This window comes from Sorex fumeus, unplaced genomic scaffold (genome assembly GCF_029834395.1).
Source record: "Sorex fumeus unplaced genomic scaffold, SorFum_2.1 ptg000199l, whole genome shotgun sequence".
NCBI lineage: Eukaryota > Metazoa > Chordata > Mammalia > Eulipotyphla > Soricidae > Sorex > Sorex fumeus.
The window spans coordinates 763,929-774,883 of NW_026606256.1; the positions used below are offsets into that span (position 1 = coordinate 763,929).

General features: G+C 62.0%; 1 protein-coding gene across 2 annotated transcripts; it reads left to right on the forward strand.

Moving 5' to 3' along the window:
- The first annotated feature begins 2,560 nt into the window (after positions 1–2,560).
- On the forward strand, positions 2,561–9,580 carry SH2B2 (SH2B adaptor protein 2). Of its 2 annotated transcripts, none has more exons than XM_056108210.1 (8): positions 2,561–3,267; positions 5,997–6,098; positions 6,354–6,445; positions 7,212–7,303; positions 7,387–7,557; positions 7,969–8,177; positions 8,908–9,079; positions 9,269–9,580. In XM_056108210.1, exons 1-8 carry the CDS (start codon positions 2,587–2,589, stop codon positions 9,526–9,528), a joined length of 1,779 nt encoding a protein of 592 aa, XP_055964185.1. In that variant the 5' UTR covers positions 2,561–2,586; the 3' UTR covers positions 9,529–9,580. The 2 variants fall into 2 exon arrangements, with proteins under 2 accessions (XP_055964185.1, XP_055964186.1); XM_056108211.1 differs by having other exon boundaries at positions 7,390–7,557.
- The last annotated feature ends 1,375 nt before the right edge of the window (positions 9,581–10,955 follow it).

Consider the following 10,955-nt stretch of genomic DNA (forward strand, 5'->3'; position numbering starts at 1 on the left):
AGCGATGCTCAGAGGTTCCTCCTGGCTCTGCACTCAGGAATCACTCCTGGCAGTGCTCAGGGGACCATATGGGATGCTGGGAATCGAAACCAGGTTGGCCGTGTGCAAGGCAAATGTCCTACCCGCTGTGCTATTGCTCCAGCCCCAAGGGGCAGCTAGTTTTACCAGGTGTGGAATCAGAGCTGGGGTCCAGGGAAGCGACCTGCCGTCCACCTCAGTTACCCTAACAGCTGCAGTGGCTCCTCACCCCACTGACTGTCCATTGCACTGTGCCCCCAGAGCTGATGGCCATCGGGGGGGGGGGGGTGTGCCAGGGAGGCAGCCCAATCCTCGAATGAATGGACACTGACGGTGACCAGGATTGCTAGGGAATGGCAGAGCTGGGACAGTTTCCCCGAGTGGGTGATACGCCCCCACCCTTGCTGGACGCTGGGGTGATCCAGGCAGGGCACGAGCGGCCGTGAGTGCATAGGGAGGACCTCTCTCTCTGCACCAGATGGAGGGGAGCAGGGGGCTGGAGGGGTGTGGTACAGTGCAGAGGGCACCAGCCGCCACTGTCAGTCCTGACACCACACGGTACCCCAGACGCTACCAGGAGTGATCCCCGAGCACAGAGCCAGGTGTAACCCTGAAATTAAAAGTAAAATGTAGGTGGGGAGGGACCAGAGTGACAGTGCAGTAGTTGACCCGGCTTTAATCCCAGCATCCCATAGGGTGGTGCCCCGAGCACCACCAAGAGCTAGCCCTGAGCACTACCGGGTGTGGCTCTGCCCAAAAACGTGGGTGGTATTACTCCATTGGGGTGTGACCCCAAGTCCTAGAGCTGGTGTGAGTCCGGATCACCAGTATGTGTCCACAGACAGCTGTGGCAGGTCTGCTTTATTTATTTATTTATTTATTGCTTTTTGGGTCCCACCCAGTGATGCACAAGGGGTTACTCCTGGCTTTGCACTCAGGAATTACTCCTGGCAGTGTTCAGGGAACCATATGGGATACTGGGAATTGAACCCGGGATGGCTGCATGCAAGGCAAACGCTCTACCTGCTGTACTGTTACTCCAACCCAGGTCTGCTTTAAAGAACACTCCCGAGCATCCCTTCATTCATGCGTTCATTCATTCACCTCTTCAGCCGTTCATTCATAGTTTGTTCATTCATGTATTCATGCGTCCATTCATTCATCCAGAGGCCTGGCGAGAGCACAGCAGGGAGGGTGCTTGCCTTGCATACTGTCCACCCAAGTTTGTATCCCCAGTACCCCATATGGTCCCCAAGCCCACCAGGAGAGATCCCTGAATGCAGAGCCAAGAGTAAACCCCAAGTAGGAGAGAGTGTGGCCCAAAAGCCAAAACAAACATTCATTCATCCACCCATTCATACATCCCTGTATTCATCCACCCGTTCATTCATTCATCCACCCATTCATTCATCCATCCACCCATTCATTCATCCATCCACCCATTCATTCATCCACCTATGCATCCATCTACCTGTTCATTCATCGATCCATCCATTCATTCATTGATTCATCCACCCACCTATTCATTCATGTATGTGTTCATCCACCCATTCGTCCATTTGGGCTTAAAACATGAGTCACATGCCCAGAACCTGAAAAACGGCCACATCAAAATCCCTGGCATTCTCGGGGGAAGAGTGGGATGGGGAAAGGACACCCTTCCCCAGCAAGTGAGGCCCGCAAATCCCATGGGAGGAAGCGTGGTGTGACTTGGGGTACAGCGGGAGCTGTTCTGACCCACAGAGGAGGAACTTGCAGAAGTTTGAATGGAGGGGGGGGCACTCTGACAGGTGCAAGAGAGCACGGTGAAGGAAACCCAGGCACAGGTGTGGCCAGAGCTCAGCAGACAGTGGGAGAGGAGTGGGTGCAGGGGGCCTGTAGGACTTTGGCTTTGACCTGGAACAGAAGGGGCACCTGCTGTAAAATTTGAGCAGCAGGGGAGGGGGGACTTGCGGGGGGGGGGGAACTCTGTCTGTGTGGGGGGTGATGCTGATGAAACATTAGCAGCACCTGGAGTGAGGAGCAAGCTGGAGCAGAGTGAGGCTAGGGAGCCGGTAAACTAAAGTGCTGCGGCCTTTCAGAGAAAGGGGTTTGAGGCCCCGGACCCCTGCGTATTTCAAAGGTAGTGCCAAGAGTCCGGCGCTTGGCTTCTGGTCACCCCTACTCTTTGGAGCCCTCAGTTGAAGGTGGAGGTCACTGAGGTCAAGATCCGAGTGCTCTCCTTGGCGAACCTTAGGCATGACCTTAGGGTGCCCCAAGACAGTGACTGTGATTCCAGGTCCTGATGGTGGGTGTGTGTGGTGTGTGTGTGTGTGTGTGTGTGTGTGTGCAGTCACTCCTGGCGGACAGCCACGCGCACTCTCCCTCCTGCTGTCCTATCACCGTGGTCTCTGCGCGTTGGATCAGGGGTCCAGACTGTCTTCCTCCCTCCCCCCCCCCCCCCCACACACAGACGGGCCCCGGGAGCGGGGCTGGAGGCGGAAGAGGGGGACGGGGCTGTGGTTCCGAAGTTCACTGTCGCCCTCTTCTCGCCCGCAGCTGCCCGGGGGCTGCCATGGGACGGGAGCCATGAACGGTGGCGCCCCGGGCCCCGCCGCGGCCCCGGGCCCCCCGGACTGGCGGCAGTTCTGCGAGCAGCACGCGCGCGCCGCGGCCGCCGACTTCGCCCGCCACTTCTGCCGCTTCGTGCGCGAGCACCCGGCCTGCGACGCGCCCGACGCCGGCGCCTCCTTCTCGCGCCACTTCGCCGCCACCTTCCTGGACGCGTTCGGGGCCGAGGTGCGGCGCGCGCTGGGGGCGCGGGGCCCCGACGGCCCCGACGGCGGCGGCGCGGAGCTCAAGGCGGCAGCGCGCGGCCACTCGCGCAGCTCCGAGGACGTGTCGGCCGCGCCGCGCGCCCGCGTGCGCAAGGGCTTCTCGCTGCGCAACATGAGCCTGTGCGTGGTGGACGGCGTCCGCGACATGTGGCACCGGCGCGCGTCGCCCGAGCCCGATGCCGCCGGCGGCCCGCGCGCCGCCGAGCCCCAGGCCGAGCCGCGCGACAAGTGGACCCGGCGCCTGCGGCTGTCGCGGACGCTGGCGGCCAAGGTGGAGCTGCTGGACATCCAGCGCGAGGGCGCGCTGCGCTTCATGGTGGCCGACGACGCGGCCGCGGGGCCCGGGGCCGCCCAGTGGCAGAAGTGTCGCCTCCTCCTGCGGCGCGCCGTGGCCGGGGAGCGCTTCCGCCTGGAGTTCTTCGTGCCCCCCAAGGTGAGGCCACCCGCCGCCCCGACCGACCCCTGTCGCAGGAGGTGGAGGTGGGGAGACCGGAACCCCGGGAGTGGTGTCTGTGATGAAAGGGAACAGCTCCGGGGCTGGAGCAATAGCACAGCGGGGAGGGTGTTTGCCTTGCAATTGGCCGACCCAGATTCGATTCCCAGCAATCCCATATGGTCCCCTGAGCACCGCCAGGGGTGATTCCTGAGTGCAGAACTAGGAGTAATTTCTGTGCATCGTTGGGTGTGAGCCATAAAGAAAAAAAAAAAGGGAACATCTCCTGGGGGGGACAGTTTCGTCCTGAACCCCCCCCCCCACCCATATAACTTAGATGCTCAGCTTCTGGTTCCATCCCACACACACACATCTTCTGAGCCTTCAAGGGAGCATTTTGAGGTCTCCCGAGGCTTAAAACCAGAGTGCTCCCCTTGGCAAACCCTAAGGATGACCTTGGGGTTCCCCAAGACAGTGACTGTGATGGGTGGCCTCTCCAGGCACTGATGGTGTGTGTGTGTGTGTGCGTGTGTGTGTGCGTGTGTGTGTGTATGTGTGCGTGTGTGTGTATGTGTGACAGCCTCTAGGATTGATTATCACCCCTTCAAGCCCTGAAGTGGGAGGAGAGTTGCATCATACCAGGCGATGCTCAGAGGGAACTCCTGGCTCTATACTCAGGAATCACTCCTGGCAGTTCCCGGGCGATCATAAGAGATGTCCAGAATTGAACCCAGGTTGGCTGCGTGCAAGGCAAACGCCCTCCCCGCTGTACTATCGCTCAGGCCCCTGTGGGAAGAGCTCTGAGTGTGGCAATCTAGGGGGTGTGAGCCAGCAGGCTGTCAGCCCCCTTCTGTAGCCCCAGAAGTTGGTGACACATGGAGGGGTTACCCCAGGCCAGGCAGGAGTCTGCAGTCCCTGCCTAGCGCCAGGTGGCATCCTTCCCCTGCCCACAGGCCTAGTCTGGTTTTAGATGACCCACCCCTGAGCTGTCAGCCCCACCCTACCTCCTCGGATGGCACCAGCAGAGCCCCAGGGTATGATTTTGGGGCTCATTCATGGTGACCCCCGCCTGGTCGGGCACACAGGAGAGCAGTGCCTGTGACTGGAACCCTAAGCCAGGGGTTATCATGGTCCCCAAGGCCATCCAGAGGGGTGTGCCTGCAGAGGTATTCCCACCCCAAGCCCCCCTACCCCTTCCTTCCAAGCCCTGGGGCTTCCAGGAAGCCAAGGAGATGCAACCAACTCTGGCTGGCTGTCCTCACAGTCGCCCCCAGCCCCCTCCTTCCTGCAGGCTGAAGGGGCCCTCCCGGTGGCCCCCACATCGTGGATCTCAAACGCCCTTTCTCTGTGCAGATGTTTGGAATCTGGGTGCACAAGGGGGTCAGGTGTGGCCCCAGCGGGAGTGAGCCCTGTGGCACCTCCAAGACAGCCAGGTCTCCAGCCTTGGGAACAGAGGAACGGCAGGATCTGCCCCCAAAGCCGTCTCCCACCTGCCGACAGGCACCCCTGGCCCTGGGGACACTCCCGGCCACACTTAGTCCGGTGCTGCTCAGGCCTGGCAGTGCAAAGCAGGCCAGGGGGTGCTGAGGCCAGGGGTCTCTGCGTGCCAAACATGTGCTCCAGCTCTGTGGCCCACATCCCTGTCCCCGAACTGAGTGGGCATCCTGAGGGGTCCAGCACTGTCACCCTCCAGGGCCAGCTCTGTGCCAGCCAAGCGTTCCTGGACAGCGGCCAGCATGGCCTGGAATTCCCATCACGTGACCTTCCCCTTCCTCCTGAGAAAGTCCCATCCTGAGCCCCGCACTGCCCGGAATCCTTCCCCAGGCACAGTCCACCCTGAAACCCCCCCTGGAAGGGAGCCCCCACCCACCCTGGATCGAGCAGGTGTCCCAGAACATTGTCCTGCACAATCGAAGCCACTGGCAGAGGCTGGAGCAGGTGCAGCAGATAGAGCGTTTGCCTTGCACACAGCCAGCCGGGTTCAATCCCGGGCATCCCATATGCCCCCCTTCCAACTCCACCAAGAGTAATTCCTGATTCAAGAGTGACCCCTGAGCATCGCCAGGTGTGGCACCAAAAAAAAAAAAAGAGTCTAAGCCACTTGGCCAGCACAGCAGCCTCCTGGGTATTTGGGGTACTCTCCGCTGTTAGCTTAAAGAATTTCAGGGGAGCACTGATTTGTTTCCAAAAGGGGAGGAAGCAGATACCCTCTGCGCCAGATTAAAGGGGAACCTGAACTGGGCAGAACCGCCAGGCACAGTCTGGGCACATCCTTCGGGGGCCTGGGAGATAGCTCAGTGGTCAGGGGGTATGTGAGCTGCATGTACCGGGGCCTGAGCATGAGTCCTGGCACCACATGGTCACCCAGGTGGGCATTGTCGAGCTGTCCCTGAGTCCCCCCGATGGCGCTTGGGAGCCCCCAAGAGAGGAAGCTTCCTCAGCCCCACCCCTGTGTGTATGTGCTGGGCCCGAGTGGCGTGTGCATCTCTGCCTGTGGACCGGGGTGAGAACCCCAACCCCCTCTGGGCCGGGGGTGCTTGGGCGGGTTTGTCCCATGGCTGTGTCCCGTCACCCTGACTTGCTGGGGGATGACAGAAGGACAGGTCGGTTTCTCAGGATCGCCCCCTTCATTCCCCTCTGTGTGGGGAGTGGGGGTGCCAGAGCCCCCATAAGACCTAGAGGGCATAAGGAGACAGGGGGCCACTTGCCACCCTTCCTGTGGTTCCCAGGCCTCCAGGCCCAAGGTCAGCATCCCGCTCTCGGCCATCATGGAGGTCCGCACCACCATGCCCCTGGAGATGCCCGAGAAGGACAACACCTTCGTCCTCAAGGTGAGTGCTGACCCTTGACCCCTGACCTCTGAACCCATACGGTGTGCAGTACCACCAAGTTAGAAGGGGCTCATGATTAGGGGACTACCACTCTCCCACCGGCACCCTGGCCTGGGTTTGGGGGTGACACCTGAGGGGACGCCACGCTCTTCAGGATGGCTCCCCTGCCCTCCCATGAGGAGGCTTGGGACAAGTCCGTCCTTCTGGGGTAGATGGGCCGGGGTCCTGACCAGCCATCTGTGCCCACCTCCACAGGTGGAGAATGGAGCCGAGTACATCCTGGAGACCATCGACTCGCTGCAGAAGCACTCATGGGTGGCTGACATCCAGGGCTGTGTGGACCCCGGGTGAGTGCCCCTGGGAGGTTGGGGTGGCCATGTCCGGCCTCCCAGAAGGAGTTAAGGTAGGGCACAGCTGAGCTGAGGGGAGGTGGGGTGGTGGCTGAGGAACGGCAGGAGCAGGGGATTTCAGCAAGAGCAGGGGAGCTGGGGCGGGGGCTGTGGGGAGCCGGGCAGGTCCTCTGCGCCCAGGGGAGCAGGAAGGCACAGGCTGAGGACTTGGCAGCAGGTCTGCTAATGGGGTGAGTTGGGCCAGGAGGAGCCCCCCCCCCTTGCTTTCTAATTAACAGCTCTGCTTGCAGAAGCCCAATTACAGTCCTGTGCGCCTCCCAGGTCCCAGCCCCCAGTGACTATAACCTCTCCTGGGCCCCGCCCGGCCATCTGCCCTGTCCCTTCCTGCCCTGGCCTTCTGTTCCGGAGATGGCTGAGTCCCTGACACCTCATAACAAGCGGGGGTGGTGGGGTGGGTGGCTGGAGTGATAGCACAGCAGGGAGGGCATTTGCCTTGCGCGCAGCCAACCCGGGTTCGATTCCCAGCATCCCATATGGTCCCCTGAGCACTGCCAGGAGTAATTCCTAAGTGCAGACCCAGGAGGAACCCCTGAGCATCACCAGGTGTGACCCAAAAAGAAAAAAAACGAGCGGGGGGGAAGGGACAAAGACCCCCCTGGCCACTGAGCCCAGGGCTGGGACTTGTGGCCTCTGGGATGGCAGCCAGCCTCATGAGCTAAGGGACATGGAGGGCCCAGAGTCATGCTGTGCTCCCGGCCTTCAGGGACAGCGAGGACGATGCCGAGTCATCCTGCACGCGCGGGGGCTGCCTGGCCAGCCGCATGGCCTCCTGCAGCTGCGAGTTTCTGACAGACGGTAGGTGGGGGGGGCGTCCCCCAAGCTGGGGCGGCGGGAGGAGGGACCCACCTGCCCGGCGCATCTCACCTGCCTCTCTACAGCAGCAGACCTGCCCCGGCCCCCCGAGACCACGGCGGCTGTGGTGACCGCCCCACACGGCCGCTCTCGAGACGCGGTAGGGGAGGGCCTGGCCCACGTCCCGCTGGAGACCTTCCTGGAGAGCCTGGAATCTCCGGGTGGCAGCAGTGGTGGCGGTGACAGCAGTAACACAGGTGCGAAGCCGGGGACAGCCTGCCAGCCCAGGTGCCCATCTGGCCCGGACCCTTCGATGATGCCTCCCCAACCGCCCCAGGGCTTAGTCTACGTCAGGGCCTTGGCCCCGTGTCCTGGCTTGCAGGAGGGGCTTGGAGCGCTTGAAAACTAGGGATCGGGGGCAGGTGCAGCTGACTTGTCACCAGCTTTTGTGTCTGAGAAACTGACATATCCAGTCTCTGTTCCATGCCTCAGTTTACTTCCATATGCTTAATGACGGGGATGGGATCAGCAGTCTTGTCTGCTTCTAAAAGGCTTCAAAGTGCACGTTACTGCAGACATCAGACATCCCTACACCATGCAGGGCACCCCTCTGTCTCTACCTCCCCAGTCCCCAACTATGACCCTCACAGTGTCCCCTCTGACCCCAGGGGATGAGGGAGCGGAGCAGGAGTCCGAGGCTGAGCCACCGCTGGAGCTGTCGGGCTACCCCTGGTTCCACGGCACCTTGTCCCGGGTCAGGGCAGCCCAGCTGGTCCTGGCAGGCGGGCCCCGGAGCCATGGCCTCTTCGTCATCCGGCAGAGCGAGACACGGCCTGGGGAGTACGTGCTGACCTTCAATTTCCAGGGCAAGGCCAAGGCAAGTGGCAGCTGACCCCTGGGGAGGACGGGGGTGGCCTGGCCCGCACCCCAACCAGGCTGCCGTGCCTCCGAGCCCTGTCACCCTCTTCAGTGGCTCCACCATGCCACCCGCCCCGGGGAGCCCAGAGTTTCCCTGGGTCCTCTGCCTTGGGGATCGTGCAGCTCTGGGGGGCCTGGGAGCAAGGTGGGGGTCCTCTCCAGCCCCTGGGGGCAGATCACCCAGCAGCGACTCCTCTCCCTTCCCATGGAATGTACTCGAGGGTTAAGGGTTAGGGCACCCTTGAGAGCTGGTCAGAGAATGGGGAGCGGGGGAGCCGAGGCTGGCTGCAACCCCCCACCCGCCCCCCAGTCCCAGAAAGCACTTTGGGGTAAAGGAAATGGAGGGGTGAGGAGAAGGCACGGGTGTGGGTGCCAGGGCCCCACCACTAAGGACCCCATTACTGTCAGCTCTGCGAGAGGGGCCCTGTAGGCTTTGCAGGATTTCAGGGCAAGGTGAGGACCCCACGCCCTCGCCTAGGCAACGATGCCACCCTACCTCCCCCCCCCCCCCCCCCCCCCCCCCCCCGCAAGATGCTCCCTGGGGAGAGCGGCTGCCTTTGGCAGGGCCGCTGAAGGCCATGAACCCAGGCCTGACAGCAGCCAGCGCGCACCGCTGGGCCTAGGAGACCTCCCCGCAGTGACCCGAGCACCCGTAGCCCCGCCCCCAACCACGCCTCCTGCGCCCGCAGCACCTGCGCCTGTCGCTGAACGGCCGTGGGCAGTGCCACGTGCAGCACCTGTGGTTCCAGTCGGTCCTGGACATGCTGCGTCACTTCCACACTCACCCCATCCCCCTGGAGTCGGGGGGCGCCGCCGACATCACCCTCCGCAGCTACGTGCCGGCCCAGGACCCCACGCCCGGTAAGACAGTCCCCACCTGGCCCGGGCGAAGCTGACTTGGGGAGAGCGAGGGACCGCGGTACCCAGCCCTGGCCTCCCCACCACCACCCGGGGTTCGGAGGAGGCGGCATCCGGGGTTCCCTAGCTCCTGCGGGGACGGGGATGGGCGGGCGGGGACGGGCGACGCCGCTGACCGGTCCCCTGTTGCAGACCCGGGCCCCGCGCCCACGCCCCCAGCCTGCTGGAGCGAGCCGGCCGGCCAGCACTACTTCTCCAACCTCGCCGCCTGCCCGCCTGCCTCGCCCTCAGACCCGGGCGGCGCGTCCTCATCATCCGCCTCATCGTCGGCCGCGTCGGTGCCAGGCGGCCCGGGCGAGCGGCTGCTGGAGGCAGCGGGAGGCTCCGAGGAGCCCCCCGAGGCGGGCACGGGCCGTGCCCGCGCCGTGGAGAACCAGTACTCATTCTACTAGCGCCACGCTCTTCAGTGAAGACAGAACCGTATTAAAGAGCCTGTTTTAGGGACTGCAACCCGCGCTCCTGTGCTCCTTCCCGCGGCCCCTGCTGGCCCCCGCGCCTGGCCCTGACCCCCGCGACCCCCAGCTGTTCTCCTCCCACATCCCCACCTCCGACCGGGTCCTGAGCGCGGTGTGAGGCGGGTGGGGAGCCAGGCGGCCCCTCCATCCTCAGAGAGGTGTATTCTGGGTACGGGAAGGGTCCAAGGTGCCCACCCCCTCCCTGCTATTTCAGGGGGCTGGGGGGTCCCAGTGCCGCAGGGAGAGCGGCTCAGAGGGCTCCAGGGTAAAGAGAGGGTGAGGGTCCCCCGCCCCCGACCTTGGGGGGGGGGGTTCCCTTCCCAGCAACTGCTCCAGGCAGACCGAGAAGCGGGCCGGTTGCCAGGGTCCTTCCCACAGTGAGGGGACACCGCGGCATTTGCTGTGGGAACCAGGTATGTGTGCGGGGAAGGGACAGAAGCACCCACCCGTCACAGGAGACCAGCCAGGGGGTCACTGCCCCCCCCAGCACCAATTTTTTGTGGAGGATCACATCTGGCAATGCTCAGGAATTACTCCCAGCCGGACTTGGGGACCATATGGGATGCTGGGATCAAGCTGGGTCCTCTGCCTTCCCCACTGTGTTCCCACTCCGCCAGGTGCCTGTCTCCTCAGAAAGGGGGGTGGTATGGCCCCACAACTCCAGCAGACTCCATGCAGACAGTTTGAGGCCCTTGGGGAAAGAATTGGTTTTCTGGGCTCTGGCAGACTCCTGGGGGCTGCAGGACAGGCCCATGTGCCCTTGGGCTGTGCATCCCCACCTGTCCCCAGCCCTCCTTCCTAAAGCCCCTTCCCTTTCTGTTGCTTGTGGTGGTCGCACATACTTGGGTGCATGTCCCTGAGGTCTTACGGTCACATGCAGAATAGGGGAGGTGAGGCCAGGCGCCCGCTGCCAAGGCACTATCCACATGGGATCCCACACCTTCTTGTGCCCCCCATAGGTGCTGGGGATCAGACTCAGCAGACTCTTCACCCTCAGACTTTCCTGAACACCCTCCCCCATTTTTTTCTTTTTTCGTAATTTAATTATTTATTTTGCTTTGGGGCCATACCCGATGATGCTCAGGGATCACTCTCCTGGCAGTGCTCAGGGAACAATATGCAGTTTGGGGATCAAACCTGAGTGGTAGATGCCCTACCTGCTGTACCCAGAAACAAATTTTTTACCATGAAATATGAGCCAGAAATTCTTTCTTTCCTCTTCTTTCCTTCTTTCTTTCTTTTCTTTCTTTCTTTCTTCCTTTCTTCCTTCCTTCCTTTCCTTCTTTCTTTTTTCTTTCTTTCCTTCATTCCTTTTTTCTTTCTTTCCTCCTTCCTTCCTTTCCTTCTTTTTTCTTTCTTTCCTT